Source organism: Salvelinus sp. IW2-2015, linkage group LG2 (genome assembly GCF_002910315.2).
Source record: "Salvelinus sp. IW2-2015 linkage group LG2, ASM291031v2, whole genome shotgun sequence".
NCBI lineage: Eukaryota > Metazoa > Chordata > Actinopteri > Salmoniformes > Salmonidae > Salvelinus > Salvelinus sp. IW2-2015.
In genome coordinates, this window is record NC_036839.1 from 36,815,722 (window position 1) to 36,836,750 (window position 21,029).

Below are 21,029 nucleotides of genomic sequence, written 5' to 3' on the forward strand. Positions count from 1 at the left end.
TCTTCACGGTGAGAACCACACATGCAGAGATCAAAAATCTCACATTTGGACTCATCAGACCAAAGGACAGATTTCCACCGGTCTAATGTCTAATGCTCGTGTTTCTTGGCCCAAGCAAGTCTCTTCTTATTATTGTTGTCCTTTAGTAGTGGTTTCTTTGCAGCAATTTGACTATGAAGGCCTGATTCACGCAGTCTCCTCGGAACAGTTGATGTTGAAATGTGTCTGTTACTTGAACTCCGTGAAGGATTTATTTGGGCTGCAATCCGAGGTGCAATTAACTCTAATTAACTTATTCTCTTCAGCAGAAGTAACTCTGGGTCTTCCTTTCCTGTGGTGGTGCTCATGAGAGCCAGTTTCATCATGGAGACAGTTTTGGCGACTGCACTTGAAGAAACGTTAAAAGTTCTTGAAATGTTCCGCAATGACAGACCTTCATGTCTTAAAGTAATCATGGACTGTAGTTTCTCTTTGCTTATTTGAGCTGTTCTTGCTATATGTACTTGGTCTTTTACCAAATAGGGCTATCTTCTGTATACCACCACTACCTTGTCACAACACAACTGATTGGCTCAAATGCATTAAGAAGTTACACAAATTAACTTTTAACAAGGCACACCTGTTAATTGAAATGCATTCCAGGTGACTACCTCATGAATCTGGTTGAGACAATGCCAAGAGTGTGCAAAGCTGTCATCAAGGCAAAGGGTGGCTACTTTGATGAATCTCAAATCTAAAATATATTTTGATTTGTTTATAACACTTTTTTGATTCCATGTGTTATTTCATAGTTTTGATATCTTCACTATTATTCTGCAATGTAGAAAATAGTAAAAATAAAGAAAACCCCTGGAATCAGTTGGTGTGTCCAAACTTTTGACTGGTACTGTATATTCCCCCTCAGGAGACTGAAAAGATTTGGCATGGGACCCCAGATCCTCAAAAGGTTCTACAGCTGCACCATCGAGAGCATCCTGACTGGTTGCATCACTGCCTGGTATGTCAACTGCTCGGCCTCCGACCGCAAGGCACTACTGAGGGTAGACTGTATGGCTGGGGCCAAGCTTCCTGCCATCCAGGACCTCTATACCAGTCGGTAAAGAGGAAGGCCCTAAAAATTGTCAAAGACTCCAGCCACCCTAGTCATAGACTGTTCTCTCTGCTATCGCACGGCAAGTGGTACCGGAGCGCCAAGTCTAGGTCCAAGAGGCTTCTAAACAGCTTCTACCCCCAAGCCATAAGACTCCTGAACATCTAGTCAAATGGCTACCCAGACTATTCACCTTGTCCYCSCTCCCCTCTCCACACCACTACCACTCTACATTGTTATCTATGCATAGAAACTTCAATTATCTCTACCTACATGTACATACTACCTCAACGACAGTGCCCCCGCACATTGACTCTGTACCGGCACCCCCCTGTATATATCTTTTTTTTTTTACTGCTGCTCTTTAATTACTTGTTACATTTGATCTCTTATTCCTAACAGTATTTTTTTTTAACTGCGCTGTCGGTTAGTGGCTCATAAGTAAGCATTTCACTGTAAGGTCTACACCTGTTGTATTCGGCGCATGTGACTAATACGATTTGATATTATACTGTATGTTATATAGCTCTGGAGGCCTCTAGTGGCCTTCAGGCCATTTTAGCATGAAAAGTGCCATTGAGGACTTCCACCATTTTAATGTAGTCAACTGGGTGGAATGTCAAACTTTATTGGCTGAYCCCTCCTGATAACCCTGTAGGATTCATGTCCAACCGGGTCATCAGGAGGGATCAGCCAATCGTGAAGAAGAAAATTAACTACTTCAAAATGGAGATCGCTGTCATACCTATAATGGCACATATATAAAGATAAGTCCTTTATCTAGCTCTATGCTCCTCTCAACACACTTCCTGATTTTGTTTGGATCTTTTAGCGCCTCTCATCCCAGTGAAGCGTCTATCTATTCTATTTTCAGCAGTAACTCACAATTCGTGTGTAAGTAAGAACTGTTAGTGTGTGCGCGTCACCTCATTACGCTTTACCTACGGCCTCTAATAGGCTCGCAAGAGCATGACCGAATCATGCAAACATGGAACTTGGATATTTGGTTGTCTTTTGCCTCTACTGTTCTACTGTCGATTGCTGTAACCTATATGAAGGTAGAGTGACAAACAACAAATACTGTACTGCTTAAAAACATTTTTTACGTCGCTGTCACTTTTTATACACCACAATCCCTGACGCGAACTATTTCCTTTAGGACCCAGTGGAGCTCTGCGAGCTAACCCCTGTGATGTAGTACACATGCTGTCCCTGACGGTTGTTTTAGGTCAGTGCTATTCGGAATCCTTGGGACGTCCCTACCTTAAACCCTAACCCTAGCTTAACCATTTTGCATTTCAACTTCAATGGGGGGTAGTGACGTCCCAAGGATCCCAGATATCAAGGACCGTTTGTTTTGCGGTACTCGAGTGTATGGTAGGGGCCCATAATCAGTTTTGCAGACACAAATCTCCATTGTATGACAGTGCATTGTCTGAAAAACAACATCTGGCTGCTGAATGTGCACCATCCATGTCGAGGTAAAATGTTACCTGGACGTTATAGCCTTTCTTAGTCAGGCTCTGAATGTCGAGGTTTGATACAGGTTCCTGCTGCTAGCTAGCTAACGTTAGTCTTGTTCACCAGCTGACTTGCTAACATTTCTTGGTGTTCTGACTGTACTGCATGCTTTAAAAGATCAATTACGCATCAGTTGTTCTCGCACCTGTAAATTATGCTCGCCAATTCAACACGGGGCTTTCTGTGGTCGGATGTCGAAACCAGAACCTTGCTGAATATCTGGGGGGAGCCGGACATCCAGGCGGCGTTGGGCGGAAACTTCCGAAACAGTCATGTCTACCGCGATGTCGCCCGAAGTTTGGGAATTATGGGGTTCGAAAGAACCCCAGAGCAGTGTAGGGTGCGAATCAAAAGCCTGAAAAGGCAGTTTATCCTGGCCAAGGAGGGCAACCTGAGGAACAATGGACAATACCACAAAATCTGCAAGTTCTATGATGCCATGGAGAGGATACTAAGCAGCCGTCCCCAGATTGACCCCCAGGAGTTGTTAGACAGTGGGGCCGTGGGGGATGAGACCGAGGAGGAAGTGGACACAGACCCTCCACAGGACCCATACTTGGAGAGCACAGGGGAATGCTCCTACCCAGAGACCCAAGTGAAGCTCGAATACCCTCCCATCCCTGTGACAGTGGGAAATAGTAAGTACCATTAGTATGGCATGTCGTTACATTGTTATTATATGGATTATTTTGCAAATACAGGCCTTTTTTGTGTCACAGGGTTAGATTTTTAAGATACAATGTTAATTTAGATTTATTATTTCACATCCATTAAGTAGAGACTAAAATAACCGTAACTTATTTTTCAGCTTTCAATGTTTCATTTGATTTCCTAAAGCATTTAATGTCTGGATTTCACAGTTTTTGCATGGTTTTTGCCCTGTCTCATACTGACTTTTGCAATTCTGCTATGTATTACACTTACAGAAGTCTTGATAATTAGAAAATATTTAATGCACCTGATTAGAAAAGAGTAAAATGGAAACTATATAAACTCAGCAAAAAAAGAAACGTCCTCTCACTGTCAACTGCGTTTATTTTCAGCAAAGTTAACATGTGTAAATATTTGTATGAACATAACAAGATTCAACAACTGAGACATAAACTAAACAAGTTCCACAGACATGTGACTAACAGAAATGGAATAATGTGTCCCTGAACAAAGGGGGGGTCAAAATCAAAAGTAGCAGTCAGTGTCTGGTGTGTGGCCACCAGCTACATTAAGTACTGCAGTGCATCTCCTCCTCATGGACTGCACCAGATTTGCCAGTTCTTGCTGTGAGATGTTACCTCACTCTTCCAACAAGGCAGCTGCAAGTTCCCGGACATTTCTGGGGGGGAATGGCCCTGGCCCTCACCCTCCGATCCAACAGGTCCCAGACATGCTCAATTGGATTGAGATCCGGGCTCTTCGCTGGCCATGGCAGAACACTGACATTCCGGTCTTGCAGGAAATCACGCACAGAACGAGCAGTATGGCTGGTGGCATTGTCATGCTGGAGGGTCATGTCAAGATGAGCCTGCAGGAAGGGTACCACATGAGGGAGGAGGAGAGGTCTTCCCTGCGTTGAGATTGCCTGCAATGACAACAAGCTCAGGCCGATGATGCTGTGACACACCGCCCCAGACCATGACGGACCCTCCACCTCCAAATCAATCCCGCTCCAGAGTACAGACCTCGGTGTAACGGTCGTTCCTTAGACGATAAACGCGAATCCGACCATCACCCCTGGTGAGACAAAACCAATACTCGTCAGTCAAAATCACTTTTTTGCCAGTCCTGTCTGGTCCGGCGATGGTGGGTTTGTGCCCATAGGCAACGTTGTTGTCGTTGATGTCTGGTGATRCCTGTCTGGTGATACCTGTCAGATATACCGATTTGGTGCAGGTGTTGTTACACGTGGTCTGCCACTGCGAGGACGATCAGCTGTCCGTGCTGTCTCCCTGTAGTGCTGTCTTCGGCGTCTCACAGTACGGTTATTGCAATTTATTGCCCTGGCCACATCTGCAGTCCTCATGCCTCCCTGCAGCATGCATAAGGCACGTTCACGCAGATGAGCAGGGACCCTGGGCATCTTTCGTTTGGTGTTTTTCCAGAGTCAGTAGAAAGGCCTCTTTAGTGTCCTAAGTTTTCATAACTGTGACCTTAAGCTGTTAGTGTCTTAACGACCGTTCCACAGGTGTATGTTCATTAATTGTTTATGGTTCATTGAACAAGCAAGGTAAACAGTGTTTAAACCCTTTACAATGAAGAGCTGTGAAGTTATTAGGATTTTTATTAATTATCTTTGATAGACAGGGTCCTGAAAAGGGGACGTCTCTTTTTTGCTGATTTGACATATTAGATGAGCATAAGCCATTTGTTACTTAAAAAAAAAAAAAAAACACTACAGTAGTCTCTAAGTATTGTCATTACCACCATGACAAGCAAATTACATTATTGTTTTTTTTTTAAGTTTGTGTATTTGGTTATTATGGATATGAATAGAGACAGTGGAGCTCATGGGGGGAGATTCAGAGTTTGATGCCAGGAAATGACAGAAAATAAAGGTAAATATGTTTTGAGATATTGTACGTCATTACCAAATAGGCTATAATTTCATCAAATAATTATTTAGGATACATTGTATGCTTGCTGTTCAACTTCATGCTAGAATCCCTGCTATTTATGACCAAATACTGTAAAAATGTCATTCCCACCACATAATGAACTGTGATGGTAAGGACAATATGGTGGTAATGACAATGTATTAGTCATCTCTCCAAAGTTGTCTCCCACCTTCATGGGTTGAATCCATCTGCCACTGTCTCCCATGTTGTAAGTGATGGACCAACCACACAGTACAGATCCAAGAATAATTCATTTCACAATTCCATTTCAACTGGGCTTTCAGAAGATCACATGGGATTTTTTGTAGGCTGGACATGGGAAAGGTACTGCRTTTGAAATCGGTCCAGCTGTGAAGAGAAGTTGATTCCATGGTGGCAAGAGGAAAGGCCCTTCAGAATGGAAGGGTTCTACGAGGAACTTTCCAACGAGCAGTCAAATGTCACAGAGCAAGAGATTGAGAAAATTGATCTCCTGCTTCCAGATCGTATTGAGACGATCCGTGGAACAATGAAAATACACCAGGTAATATGTATAATGTAAAAATATATAGATTTGTAATTACGAAATGTAGATCAAATTGTAGATTTTCAAGTAATTTAAGTGTTTACTGAAGCTGTTAACAGAATGTGTTAGAGATTTCCTGTATATTCATCAATTTAAGAAATCTTATATGTTGTTTACAGATCGTCACTGCCATTCCAGGACCAATCACATGGAGAGTTCTAAGTTGTTGGTGCTCAACTCCACATCTGTGATTGTTTTGGCCCACAGACCGTGATAATTCAACAGAGGCAGTCAAAGCACAATCTTCACTTCAACCTGCACAGCACCATAACTATTTCCTAGTGCAAAACTGACCATTGCAGACATACATGAGAGACTGATTGGAAAGTGGTGTGTTGTGAAAACTCATGAAGACCCTTACCTTGGTATTATACAAGATGTTGATGCAGAGAGCAGTGCTCTAGTCAAGACGATGAGTCGTGTGAGAGCAAACTGATTATTTTGGCCAACGAGAGAGGAAATTGTATGGTACCAACCAGAGAATGTGCTTGGGCTTGTCCCTGAACCTCATCCAGTGACAAAATGGCATATGATGCCTGCTGGCGCAGTCTGGGAGGAAATTTGCTCTCTGGTTAAGTAATAGAGAGCATAATCTTGAGTGAGCACATACCTGTCTCATGAGTCTCAATCAATAGACTGCAGCCAGTGAACAACAATTTGTTTAATGTCGACTAGTGTTTAGAACCTTGTAGATGTATTTCTGCCTAATGCTTTGAATCCAACAATTGTTCTAAAATATGCTTTAAGTTCTTGAGGCATGTAACCTTTTGTTTTTTGAGGTTTTGAATGGTGTGTTCTATATCTTCAATAAAATGAAACATGTACAACTGTGACATTCAAAATGTTTAATGGTATTTTTCAGCAGTTTTATATGAAATGTAATTTCCACCACACTGTCATTACCATCACGGTACATCTTTTTTAGGAAAATGTGTATTAAATTACTATTGATGATGATTCCCATATGTGAACCTTTATATGCTTGTTCTTAAGATATTAAGATGTTGATGTGGTAAATGCATGTTTCTGAGTATCATCAAGGCATATATGGACAATTTTATGATGTGGTGGTAATGACATTTCCTCTCAGGTATTTGTGGAAACCTATAAACAATCTTTATATTCTTAAATAGTTTGGTCTCAGCTACTATTTGATCTTGTTTCCAGATAGAGTGAAGAAAATATTCAGATAGATTTTAAAAAACTGTTTCAAGAGGTTTCATTTTCAAAAACATCCAAAAAGTGCCTGTATATACAAAATCAACCATATCAAGTATACCGATACTACCACAGTGGCAGCTCTCAAACCTCCATCCACTCCTCAACAGGCACTACAGTCAGACAGATCAGCAGCCAGTCAGCTGGTGGGCCATCCTCCAAACGGCCCAAGAAGCGGCACGCCGACCTGGCCCTGGACAGTGTGACGAAGCGGCTCCTGGAGCAGAGTGCCGAGGCTGAGCAGAGCTTCTACCAGATGGAGGAGCAGCGTCTGCAAGCCGAGGACCGCCGGCGAGAAGCCAAACATGCCCGCGAGCTCCACATGCTCCAGGTGTTGGGACAGATGTTCTCCAGCATCGCCACCAGGAAGCCTGTCGCCACAGCTACCGCAAACACAGCAATGCCACCTGCTCTGAATACCATGGAGTCCACCATACAGCCCGGTGTGCCCATGTCCGCCTCCGGCCAAATGAGGCATGGTCGGTCGAGTCACCGCCAAGTCCGCTCGCCCCAGTCCCAGGCTGAGTGGCCCAGCTACCACAGTCAACAACAGTCCAACGCAGGTTTAGGTATTTGCTTCTCTTACTCAGTTGGCCTGTGTTTAACCAATGGCCAGCTCTGGTGAGACTGCTTGTCGACAAGCAGGTCAAACAGAACTGAATAAGGCTGAAACAGACCCAGAAAGACATCTAGGCTGAACTAAATGCACACACAAGCAGTTAGCGCAGGGAAGTGACAAGTTTTAAGTAAACTCTGAATACTTCTATCTCCTCTTTCAGTCCTTGAGCGTTCCTTCTCCCATGGGACAGCAGCACGCCGAGGAATGGATGATATCCTTCCGCTGGTGAAGAATATAGTCCCTCCGCTGACGTCTAAAAAGCACAAAGGCCAAGATGGGCGGATTGGGATTATTGGGGGATGTCAGGAGTAAGTTATCCAAGTGACCCAGCCCCACCTTTAACTTGGATTTCTAAATGAAGGTTTTCTGGAGTATACCCATATTGTGTGAGGTACCAAAGATATTCTAAAATGTTCTTCTTGTATCCTTCTTTCGTTCCATCCTTCTTTCTGATTATTTTTCTTGTCATGGTAAGGTATACAGGAGCTCCGTACTTTGCTGCTATCTCTGCATTGAAAGTGGTAAGCACAAAGTAGCTTTCTTGGTCCTGTGTCATTTTTTACTCTGGTGGAGACATTGATATGACAACAAAACCTCTGCTGTATCACTTCCCAGGGGGCTGACCTGTCACACGTATTCTGCACTAAAACTGCAGCGACAGTGATCAAATCCTACAGTCCGGAGCTCATAGTTCATCCTGTTCTGTAAGTTCTGTCTAGGAGTGGAAGCCTATTTGTAAGCAGTGTGCATATAATGGATGTCTTTGTTGATGATAACTGTGTTAATATTATCTATAGGGACAGCCCTGATGCAGTGGAGGAGATAGAGAAATGGCTCCCCAGACTCCACTGCCTGGTGGTGGGCCCAGGGCTGGGCAGAGACGAAATGCTGCTGAAAAACGCCAAGGCACATGGGACACTGAACACACACACACACAGTCAATTTTAGTTGACAGTTGACATATTAGCAATGTTTTCATGACTCTTTTTTTCTCTTCAGGAAGTAATTGAGAAGTCCAAAGCAAGAGATATCCCTATAGTTATTGATGCAGTAAGTACTGTACACAAAACATATTTTCACTTTGTTAATAGATTTAGATTTCTTCATAAAGATGTGCAGTGATTGTGTTGCACTAATAGGACGGGCTGTGGCTGGTTGCTCAGCAACCATCAGTCATCCAAGGGTACCAGAAGGGCATCCTCACTCCCAACTACATGGAATTCACCCAGTTGTATGAGGCTATGGTGAGTCTGCCAGTTCAGCTCTGTGTGTGTGTGTGTGTGTGTGTGTGTGTGTGTGTGTGTTGTGTGTTTATCATTATCCTACTGTCTGTCTGTCTTTTTCAGCACCATGAGCCTCTGGATAGCAGTGACCATCAGAGGAGTGCCATGGAGCTCAGTGTTGCCATGGGCAACCTGACTGTGGTGCTCAAGGGGGAAGAAGACCTTATCACTGACGGCAACAAGGGTTAGTGTCTGTCACGCACACACGCACAGCTACACTTAGACTAAATGCTACATTCACACATATTCCTGTAAAGCTCTGACTGTGTCCTGTGTCTCTGTGGCGTCCAGTGATCTTGTGCAGACAGGAGGGCAGCGGGCGTAGGTGTGGGGGACAAGGAGACCTCCTATCTGGCTCTCTGGGAGTGCTGGCACACTGGGCATATACCTCCTCAGCAGACATGACCAAAAGGTACCATATTCATTAACATTATGTGCTTATACACTGACATGGCCAAAATGAATATAGTTCTATGAGAACATTAGAAGGGGCTGCCATTGTTACTTAGTTGGCCTAATTTTACAGTTTATTTGTCATTGCTGTAAATGTAATGTGTTCTCCAATCTCTGCCTCAGTGTGAACCCGTCAGTGGTGGCAGCGTTCGGGGCCTGTTCTCTGACCAGACAGTGTAACAGACAGGCCTTTCACAAACATGGCCGAGCCACCACCACCACAGACATGATCCAGGAGATCAGCTCCGCCTTCAAAAAACTATTTGAGAGCTGAGAACGGTCTACAGGGGCCCAAGATACTCACATACGTACTGTACATACATGCATACATATTGTACATAGACATAACGACACGCTCTTCCATGGGAATCCTGAGAATCCATTCTCTATAATCATTGACATTGGGCCAAAGAGCCCAACTATCAAAGATGTTGTCAAAACTTTTCAGATCTTTTAGCTGTAGCTAGTCTGTACCTCCAGACAGGAAAGCTAAGGCCGGGATTCAATCCGTAATTTCCAATTGAGCCGACGTTGCAGTTTATTTTTACCACGATTGCATTGTTCGAGATCCTGTGATCGTTATTGAATCTCGACCTAAGACTGTTTAATCAACAAGAAATAATACAAGAAGTAGGGCTCCAACATATGAAACCACTTCTAGTCTATTGGTGCTAAATAAACTAGACTTTAATGATTTTTAAATGGATAAAGAAAAGGTGTCTGAAATATTCCCTCTGCTCTGGAGTCTGTTTTATGTTCCTCAAAGTGCCTTGTTGGCTTTTAAAATGTTGACAGCCAGCACTTCAGTATTAAAGGGGCACACAAGGCTGAGCTGAGATTATTATACATCAATATTATTAGACTACCTAACAGACTTCTAACAGTACACATACTGTGTAGCACATTTAATAATACCTGATGATTTACAGCATAGAATTCTCTGTGATTTCCTTCCAGACAGTTCATCCTATTCCATCATGACATTCCTATCTTTACTGACAGTGTGGCACCGGTGTGGTCTCCTGTTTTTGTCATAAACATCTTTTACATTGTAAATATTAAAATGTTGATTGAGAGTTCACTTCTTTGTTCTGTCTTCTACCTCCCTCACAGTGTTGCACAGAGTTAGATTATCCAATGTATCAATGATAACTGTCAGCTCAAACAGTGCGAAATGTCTGCGATGGAGAGAAACTTTGTTTACATTTTAAATAATTGCCATTCTGTCATACTGCCACCAGAGGGCGCATACATTGTATTTCCGATATGGCGGGTTATCGCCTTCATAACATCAGAGCAAAACTGTGGAACTGTATCAAGCTAAAATGTAACATCAAGCATGTCAGGCATCAACCATTTTCACAAGATCTGCATAATTGTAAACTAAATGCATTAAAACAATAGACATTAAAAACAGATTAAAACGTCGTTGCCGAAAAAGTATCTTCACAAAGAAAAATCGTCCATTGTCAAGTTTGTTTCACAGGATGCGCATGCGCTAAATAAACCGGTTCAACTCAAGTTTACCGTTCTTCACGCTCTAATTAATGCACCGTTAGAATATTCTCCAGTTGGATTGAATACATTGTATGAGCTTCAGTAAACGGAAAATATAACGTTTCTGGTGAGTAAAAATGGGTCGTTTGCATTGCTTCATTATCGTGTTCAGACCGTAATCAGTGTGAAGGCTGTAACGACGTTACTGCTACTAGCTAGCTAATGGTAGCTGGTTCGCTAACACAGTAGGCTCAAAGAGCTAGGCTGTTAGCCTAGCTTCCTCCTGTTAAACGTTAGATAGCGGAACTAGTTTTCATGGATACAGTAAGGGAAAAGGTCAGCTCAAACGTAAAAGAGATTGCAAATATGTTTTTTTTATTCGTCCAACGTCTACTGTAGGATTATGAGTTTCGGATGTTCTGTGTGCCATAATATTGTAGAAGAAGAAGGATGTTGTTCTGTGTAACAAATGTTTCCTTTTTTGTGGACAGCTTTGTGTGGACATTGACAGACGAGAATGTTAAATCCGGCTAACGGCGATCCGGTCCACGTCGTTACAAATTATGTGGAAGAATATTTGGACTTGGTCGAATCACTGCCTTTCGACCTACAGAGGAGTGTGTCGCTTATGAAGGAAATTGATGCGAAATATCAAGGTAAATCGTTCGTTTCATCCACTGACCAACTTTGCTAGCTACCTGCTAGGTAACGTTAATCAATATAGCTAACGTTAGTTTACATAACTGCTAGTCTGTTAATAACCTAGCTATGTGAAGTTACGCTGCTAGTTTCTAGCAGTAACGTTAGCTGGTTACTGGCATCCAGATACAAGCTAGCTAGCCTGTGCATCTTTTGATTAAGTTACAATTGGAATAGAATAGTAGACACCTTTTATGTCAAATTAAACTATTATTTTCAAGTTATGTAAATGTTTTTAGCTTACTAGAGTATTACACGTTTGTTTAGTTCCATAATAAAACTGCCATTCCCACTTTACGCTATCTATGGGCCATGTTTGTTACATCTCTTGCATCCTTTGTTTTTTCCCCCTGCCTCAGATGGCCTGCAAGAGCTGGATGATGCTTATGAGCGCTACAGTCGGGAGTCCGACCCTCTCCAGCGGCATAGACTTCAGCTGGCCATCCAGAGAGCTCTTATCTGCAGCCAGGAGCTGGGAGATGAGAAGATCCAGATTGCTGGGCAGATGGTGCGTGAACGTGGCTGGCTGGCTGCCTGTATTATTGTTTATGGACAAAAGTGTCTTCCCTTTTTATATGAACTTTGCTTAAACCTCTTTTTCAATTTTAGCCTAAAATGACATACCAAAATCTAACTGCCTATAGCTCAGGCCCTGAAGCAAGGATATGCATATTATTGATACCATTTGGAAGGAAACACTTTGAAGTTTGTGGAAATGTGAAAGAATGTAGGAGAATATAACACATTAGATCTGGTAAAAGAAAAAAATAACTTTATTTTTTATTTTTTTTGYACCATCTTTGAAATGCAATAGAAAGGGCATAATGAATTATTCTAGCCCAGGTGCAATTCTGACTTTGGCCACTATATGGCAGCACTGTATGTGCAAAGTTTGAGTGATGCAGTGAAATCTTGCATATCTATTCAAAATGTTGTATCAAGACTGCCCAAATGTGCCTAATTGGTTTATTCATACATTTTCAAGTTCATAATTGTGCACTCTCCTCAAACAATAGCATGGTATTCTTTCAGTCTAATAGCTACTGTAAATTGTCAGTGCAGTTGATTGATTGCCCCCCATCTATCTTCTGAGATCATGCTACTAGGTGACCTAAACTGGGACATGCTTAACACCCTGGCCATCCTATAATCTAAGCTTGATGCCCTCAATCTCACACAAATTATCAATGAACCTACCAGGTACAACTCCAAATCCGTAAACACGGGCACCCTCATTAAACACCTCTGCTGTTTTCAATCAAGATCTCAGCGATCACTGCCTCATTGCCTGCATCCGTAATGGGTCTTCGACCAAACGATCACCCCTCATCACTGTCAAACGCTCCCAAAAACACTTCTGCGAGCAGGCCTTTCTAATCGACCTGGCCGGGGTATCCTGGAATGACATTGACCTCATCCCGTCAGTAGATGATGCCAGGCTATTCTTTAAAAGTGCCTTCCTCACCATCTTAAATAATCATGCCCCATTCAAAAGAAATTTGAACTAGGAACAGATATAGTCCTTGGTTCACTCCAGACCTGTCTGCCCTTGACCAGCACAAAAACATCCTGTGGCGTTCTGCATTAGCTGCGAATAGCCCCCGTGATATGCAACTTTTCAGGGAAGTTAGGAACAAATATACACAGGCAGTTAGGAAAGCTAAGGCTACCTTTTTCAAACAGAAATTTGCATCCTGTAGTACTAACTCAAAAAAGTTCTGGGACACTGTAAAGTCCATGTAGAATAAGAGCACCTCCTCCCAGCTGCCCACTGCTCTGAAGCTAGGAAACACTGTCACCACTGATAAATCCACTATAATTGAGAATTTCAATAAGCATTTCTCTACGGCTGGCCCTGCTTTCCACCTGGCTACCCCTACCCTGGTCAACTGCCCGGCACCCTCGACAGCAACCCGCCAAAGCCCCCTCCATTTCTCCTTCACCCAAATCCAGATAGCTGATGTTCTGAAAGAGCTGCAAAATCTGGACCCCTACAAATCAGCCGGGCTAGACAATCTGGACCCTCTTTCTAAAATGATCTGCCGAAATTGTTGCAACCCCTATTACTAGCCTGTTCAACCTCTCTTTTGTATCGTCTGAGATCCCCAAAGATTGGAAAGCTGCTGCGGGTGCACCTCAGCCACGCTCAAGGTCCTAAACGACATCATAACCGCCATCGACAATACTGCGCAGCCGTATTCATCGACCTGGCTAAGGCTTTCGACTCTGTCAATCACCACATTCTTATTGGCAGACTCAACAGCCTTGGTTTCTCAAATGATTGCCTTGCCTGGTTTACCAACTACTTCTCCGATAGAGTTCAGTGTGTCAAATCGGAGGGCCTGTTGTCCGGACCTCCGGCAGTCTCTGGGGGTGCCACAGGGTTCAATCCTCGGGCCGACTCTCTTCTCTGTATACATCAATGATGTCGCTCTTGCTGCTGGTGATTCTCTGATACACCTCTACGCAGACGACACCATTCTGTATACTTCTGGCCCCTCTTTGGACACTGTGTTAACTAACCTCGAGATGAGCTTCAATGCCATATATCACTCCTTCCGTGGCCTCCAACTGCTCTTAAATACAAGTAAAACTAAATGCATGCTATTCAACCGATCACTGCCCGCACCTGCTCGCCCGTCCAGCATCACTACTCTGGACGGTTCTGACTTAGAATATGGGGACAACTACAAATACCTAGGTGTCTGGTTAGACTGTAAACTCTCCTTCCAGACTCACATTAAGCATCTCCAATCCAAAATTAAATCTAGAATCGGCTTCCTATATCGCAAGAAAGCATCATTCACTCATGCTGCCAAACATACCCTCGTAAAACTGACCATCCTACCGATCCTCGACTTCGGCGATGTCATCTATAAAATAGCCTTCAACACTCTACTCAACAGACTGCATCCAGTTTATCACAGTGCCATCCGTTTTGTCACCAAAGCCCCATAYACTACCCACCACTGCGACCTGTATGCTCTCGTTGGTTGGCCCTCGCTTCATACTCGTCGCCAAACCCACTGACTACAGGTTATCTACAAGTCTCTGCTAGGTAAAGCCCCGCCATCTCACCTCACTGGTCACCATAGCAGTACCCACTCGTAGCACGCGCTCCAGCAGGTATATCTCACTGGTCACCCCCAAAGCCAATTCCTCCTTTGGTCATCTTTCCTTCCAGTTCTCTGCTGCCAATGACTGGAACGAACTGCAAAAATCTCTGAAGCTGGAAACATTTATCTCCCTCACTAGCCGTAAGCACCAGCTGTCAGAGCAGCTCACAGATTACTGCACCTGTACATAGCCCATCTATAATTTAGCCCAAACAACTACCTCTTCCCCATACTGTATTTATTTATTTTGCTCCTTTGCACCCCATTATTTCTATTTCTACTTTGCACATTCTTCCACTGCAAATCTACCATTCCAGTGTTTTACTTGCTATATTGTATTTACCTCGCCACTATGGCCTTTTTTGCCTTTACCTCCCTTATCTCACCTCATTTGCTCACATTGTATATAGACTTATTTTTCTACTGTATTATTGACTGTATGTTTTGTTTATTCCATGTGTAACTCTGTTGTTGAATGTGTCGAATTGCTATTCTTTATCTTGGCCAGGTCGCAGTTGCAAATGAGAACTTGTTTTCAACTAGCCTACCTGGTTAAATAAAGGTGAAATTATTATATATATTTTTTGATTTAAAAAAAAAAGTTTGATTAACAAGAATTTTAACTTTCTGCCCATATCAGATATGTATATGTCCTGGGAATCTTTTTTTTTGTTTCTTACAACCTCATGCTAATCACATCAGCCTACGTTAGCTCAACCGTCCCACGGACAGGACACCAATCCTGAAGAAGTTTGATTTTCCAACTTGAAAAGCAATAATATTGATGGATGAGGCTGCAACAAAGCCCATATTGGTCACTCCTTGACCAACTTACAGTACCCGTCAAAAGTATGGACACATACTCGTTCAAGGGGTTTTCTTTATTTCTACTATTTTCTACATTGTAGAATAATAGTGAAGACATCAAAACTATGAAATAACACATCTGGAATCACGTAGTAACCAACAAAGTATATATATTTTAGATTCTTCAAAGTAGCCACCCTTTGCCTTGATGACAGCTTTGCACACGCTTGGCATTCTCTCAACTAGCTTCACCTGGAATGCTTTTCCAACAGTCTTGAAGGAATTCCCACATAAGCTGTGCACTTGATGGCTGCTTTTCCTTAACTCTGCGGTCCAACTCATCCCAACCATATCAATTGGGTTGAGGTCCGGTGATTGTAGAGGCCAGGTCATCTGATGCAGCACTCCATCACTCTCCTTGGTCAAATAGCCCTTACACCGCCTGGAGGTGTGTTTTGGTCGTTGTCCTGTTGAAAAACAAATGATAGTCCCACTTAGGGCTGAGCGATATGGCCAAAACATATCACGCTATTTGTAAAAAATATATACACTGCTCAAAAAAATAAAGGGAACACTTAAACCACACAATGTAACTCCAAGCCAATCACACTTCTGTGAAATCAAACTGTCCACTTAGGAAGCAACACTGATTGACAATAAATTTCACATGCTGTTGTGCAAATGGAATAGACAAAAGGTGGAAATTATAGGCAATTAGCAAGACACCCCCAATAAAGGARTGGTTCTGCAGGTGGTGACCACAGACCACTTCTCAGTTCCTATGCTTCCCGGCTGATGTTTTGGTCACTTTTGAATGCTGGCGGTGCTYTCACTCTAGTGGTAGCATGAGACGGAGTCTACAACCCACACAAGTGGCTCAGGTAGTGCAGTTCATCCAGGATGGCTCATTAATGCGAGCTGTGGCAAAAAGGTTTGCTGTGTCTGTCAGCGTAGTGTCCAGAGCATGGAGGCGCTACCAGGGACAGGCCAGTACATCAGAGACGTGGAGGAGGCCGTAGGAGGGCAACACCCAGCAGAGGACCACTACCTCCGCCTTTGTGCAAGGAGGAGCACTACCAGAGCCCTGCAAAATGACCTCCAGCAGGCCACAAATGTGCATGTGTCAGCATATGGTCTCTCAAGGGGTCTGAGGATCTCATCTCGGTACCTAATGGCAGTCAGGCTACCTCTGGCAAGCACATGGAGGGCTGTGCGGCCCCACAAAGAAATGCCACCCCACACCATGACTGACCTACGCCAAACCGGTCATGCTGGAGGATGTGCAGGCAGCAGAACGTTCTCCACGGCGTCTCCAGACTCTGTCACGTCTGTCACATGTGGTCCAGTGTGAATCTGCTTTCATCTGTGAAGAGCACAGGGCGCCAGTGGCGAATTTGCCAATCTTTGGTGTTCTCTGGCAAATGGCAAACGTCCTGCACGGTGTTGGGCTGTAAGCACAACCCCACCTGTGGACGTCGGGCCCTCATACCACCCTCATGGAGTCTGTTTCTGACCGTTTGAGCAGACACATGCCCATTTGTGGCCTGCTGGAGGTCATTTTGCAGGGCTCTGGTAGTGCTCCTCCTTGCACAAAGGCGGAGGTAGTGGTCCTGCTGCTGGGTTGTTGCCCTCCTACGGCCTCCTCCACGTCTCCTGATGTACTGGCCTGTCTCCTGGTAGCGCCTCCATGCTCTGGACACTACGCTGACACACAGCAAACCTTTTTGCCACAGCTCGCATTGATGGCCATCCTGGATGAACTGCACTACCTGAGCCACTTGTGTGGGTTGTAGACTCCGTCTCATGCTACCACTAGAGTGAAAGCACCGCCAGCATTCAAAAGTGACCAAAACATCAGCCAGGAAGCATAGGAACTGAGAAGTGGTCTGTGGTCACCACCTGCAGAACCACTCCTTTATTGGGGTGTCTTGCTAATTGCCTATAATTTCCACCTTTTGTCTATTCCATTTGCCCACAACTAGCATGTGAAATGTATTGTCAATCAGTGTTGCTTCCTAAGTGGACAGTTTGATTTCACAGAAGTGTGATTGACTTGGAGTTACATTGTGTTGTTTAAGTGTTCCCTTTATTTTTATGAGCAGTGTATCTTTTTTTTGTTTTTAGTTTTGAATAATAACAGTTCTACGTTTGCTATATGAGTAGTGAGTGATCCTAGGGTGGCAACACATACATTCTAAGTGATTTCAATGAGTCTCTCCATTCTGATTGTTTTATACTGTTCAATTCAACTTCAACCAAAACAAATTTCAGCACTTATCACTTCTGCATTTCCTGCACTCAGTTGCAGTGGTGGAAAAAGTACCCAATTATCATACTTGAGTAAAAGTAAAGATACATTCATAGAAAATTACTCAAGTAAATGGGAGTCACCCAGTAAAATAGTACTTGAATAAAAGTCTAAAAGTATTTGGTTTTAAATATACTTAAGTATCAAAAGTAAATGTAATTGATAAAATGTACTTAAGTATCAAAGTAAAAGTATAAATAATGCAAACCAGATGGCACCATTTTCTTGTTTTTTTTTATTTACAGATAGCCAGGGGCACACTCCAACACTCAGCCATAATTTACAAACAAAGCATTTGTGTTTAGTGAATCCTCCAGATCAGAGGCATTAGATGACCAGGGATATTCTCTTGACAATTGTGTGAATTGGACCATTTTCCTGTCCTGCTAAGCATTCAAAATGTAACGAGTACTTTTACGTGTCAAGGAAAATGTATGGAGTAAAAATTAAAGTATTTTCTTTGGGAATGTAGTGAAGTAAAAATAAAGTACATATACCAAAAAAAGACTTAAGTAGTACTTGAAAGTATTTTTACTTAGGTACTTTACACCACTGCTCAATTGAGAATTCCCACACTGCCACATAGGGCTGCATGTTATGGGCAAATAATCTAGGACTTATTTTTAACCAAATGTTGCAATTGTGATTTGACTTGCGAATTAGAGCAAAACTGTTGGAATCTTTGAAATATAATGACTATTCTAATTCCATAGTTAGAATATAATAGTGGGCACTTTGAATACAGTGTTTGAGATGACCACGAATTAAAATGCCAAGGAGGCGTTATTGTGACAGGGTAGGAACTAAAGTTTTGATAAGTGTTTCCTAGGGGACCCTATAAGCTTTGGCTACATTGCATGTTTTCTCTTAGCTACTTAAAGTAGMTAACATTCTTGCTTTGCATATTTCTCTTTGATTTAGAAGATGCTGTTGCACAAACAACATGATTTAGGTCTACACCATCACCTGTATTAGCTAGCTACGTTTGCTCTTACTCAGTAGCTATTAGCATTAGCGGCTAACAATTAGCGTCTCACAAGATTTAGGGCAACTTGCTAAGAAAAGACAAAATAGCTGTTTGCTGATGTAAGAAACAAACTAATAGTGTCATTATAGAACGCTAGTTGATTTATATTTATAAGGAAAGTGAAAACAACATTGTTGCATGTGCTGCATTGACCATGCAGACTGAACGCAAGTGTCTCGTGGTTGAGGAAAGTCAAATGCTCCTTCAGTGACAGGGGGCGTGGCTACGTGTGGAAAGTGGCACGGAGAAAAGGGCGGAGAGAGATGACTCAAGTAGCGAAGTAAACTATAAAAATTAACATTACACATGGCGTATCACATTTAACAAACCAAACATTCAAATACTGGTTTAGAAGGTAAAGTAAAAACCCAAACTGGTCCCTGCATCAATACTGGTATATCATAAAATGCGGTATACGTGCAAACCAGATGGGATGGCTTATCGCTGCATATTAATGATATGCTGCATATAATGATATGGAAGCCATGCTTAAGTGTGCCTTGAATTCATCAGACCGTGTCACCAGCAAAGCACCATCACACCACCTCCTCCATGCATCACTGTGGGAACCACACATGCGGAGATCATCCGTTCACCTACTCTGCATCTCATAAACACAAGGGTTGGAAACAAGAAATCTCAAATTTGGACTCATCAGACCAAAGCACAGATTTCCATCTTGGCCCAAGCAAGTCTCTTATTGGTGTCATTTTAGTAGTTTCTTTGCAGCAATTGACAGTCGATGTTGAGATGTCTGTTGAACCCTGAAGGATTTATTTGTGCTGCAATTTCTGAGGCTGGTAACTCTAGTGAACTTATCCTCTGCAGCAGAGGTAACTCTGGGTCTTCCTTCCTGTGGCGGTCCTCATGAGAGCCAGTTTCATCATAGCGCTTGATGGCTTTTGCGACTGCACTTGAAGAAACTTTCAAAGTTCCGGACATTTTCCGCATTGACTAACCTTCATGTCTTAAAGTAATGATGGACCTTCGTTTCTCTCTGCTTATTTGAGCTGTTCTTGCGATAATATGGACTTGGTCTTTAGCCATATTTGGAAATCTTCTGTGTAACAACTGATTGGCTCAAATTAACTAACAAGGCACACCTGTTAATTGAAATTCATTCCAGTTAACTAACTCATTAACCTTGTTGAGAGATTGCCAATATTGTCCAAAGCAAATGGCTACTTTGAAGAATCTCATATARTATGTAATATAATAGTGTTAATATATATATATACATACACTCACTCTGTACTGTTCCAGGTGGAGTTGGTGGAGAACTGTAGCAGGCAGGTGGACTGGCATTCTGAGCTCCTCCAAGCCTCCAAGGAGAACCCTGATACCCATGTATCCACATCAACTGCCATGACGACGACCGCAGCCTCCATAGTGCCGTCGGCAGAAACAACAACTCCGGGCAAAGCGGGTCACCATGACAAGAGGCGTGACGAGGTGACGCCGTGCTCAGTCGGCGGGGGGGACAAGTCTGGCGGGAAACGGTCACGGCGGCAGAAAAGCGGAGAGAATTGGGAGAGCTGTGGAAGCATGGGTCATGTTGATGTGGGCATGGGGGTGCCCAGAGAGAAGAGGGCCAAAACGTTGTCGTCCAAGAAGAAGAAGAAGAGGTCAAAGGGGAAGTCAGAGAGGGAGGTGTCACCCCTAGACCTGCCCATCGACCCAGACGAGCCCACCTACTGCCTGTGTGAACAGGTATCCTACGGCGAGATGATTGGCTGTGATAACGACGAGTGTCTCATCGAGTGGTTCCACTTCTCCTGTGTGGCGCTGCATCACAAGCCCAAGGGGAAGTGGTTCTGCCCCAAATGCAGGGGCGAGAATGAGAAGACAATGGACAAGGCCCTAGAGAGGGCGAAGAAGGAAAGGGCCTACAACAGGTAGCTTCTCTACCTAGCTCAGCAGACATTGTGGTCATGTTAGGTTAGTTTTTTTCTACTCCCAATGCTGTTTGAAAATGAATTGGAAAGAGGGACTTATTTAAGTAAATGCTGTACTGGAAGATGGACATCCTGGTTCACAGCATAATGTAATAGATTATTTCATCTAATATCTACACCAATGATTGTTGACGCTGCTGTATCATGCATGCAACCATAATGCTCCTCCGAACAAATAAAACATTTCATCCAAGATTGTGCAATACATCTGAATTGTCTTCGTGTGTATGTACTGAGACGTGACTGCCCTTTGCTTGAAGTG

General features: G+C 43.2%; 2 protein-coding genes and 1 long non-coding RNA gene across 4 annotated transcripts; all 3 read left to right on the forward strand.

Moving 5' to 3' along the window:
* Window positions 1-1,805: 1,805 nt before the first annotated feature.
* On the forward strand, window positions 1,806-10,439 carry LOC111979264 (ATP-dependent (S)-NAD(P)H-hydrate dehydratase). Its single transcript, XM_024009689.2, has 11 exons — window positions 1,806-3,249; window positions 7,114-7,572; window positions 7,783-7,930; window positions 8,098-8,143; window positions 8,238-8,326; window positions 8,420-8,528; window positions 8,622-8,672; window positions 8,762-8,866; window positions 8,969-9,089; window positions 9,197-9,317; window positions 9,482-10,439. Exons 1-11 carry the CDS (start codon window positions 2,766-2,768, stop codon window positions 9,630-9,632), a joined length of 1,884 nt encoding a protein of 627 aa, XP_023865457.1. The 5' UTR covers window positions 1,806-2,765; the 3' UTR covers window positions 9,633-10,439.
* Window positions 3,256-6,860, forward strand: LOC111979285 (uncharacterized). Its single transcript, XR_002879304.2, has 3 exons — window positions 3,256-5,160; window positions 5,505-5,743; window positions 5,905-6,860. It is a non-coding gene; the product is annotated as an uncharacterized lncRNA (long non-coding RNA).
* Window positions 10,440-10,864: 425 nt separating the features above from the next.
* On the forward strand, window positions 10,865-20,960 carry LOC111979273 (inhibitor of growth protein 1). 2 transcript variants are annotated; one of them, XM_024009697.2, is made up of 4 exons: window positions 10,865-10,982; window positions 11,347-11,511; window positions 11,914-12,062; window positions 20,076-20,960. In XM_024009697.2, exons 2-4 carry the CDS (start codon window positions 11,373-11,375, stop codon window positions 20,709-20,711), a joined length of 924 nt encoding a protein of 307 aa, XP_023865465.1. In that variant the 5' UTR covers window positions 10,865-10,982; window positions 11,347-11,372; the 3' UTR covers window positions 20,712-20,960. The 2 variants fall into 2 exon arrangements, with proteins under 2 accessions (XP_023865465.1, XP_070304979.1); XM_070448878.1 differs by lacking the exon at window positions 10,865-10,982 and adding an exon at window positions 11,030-11,191.
* Window positions 20,961-21,029: the final 69 nt, after the last annotated feature.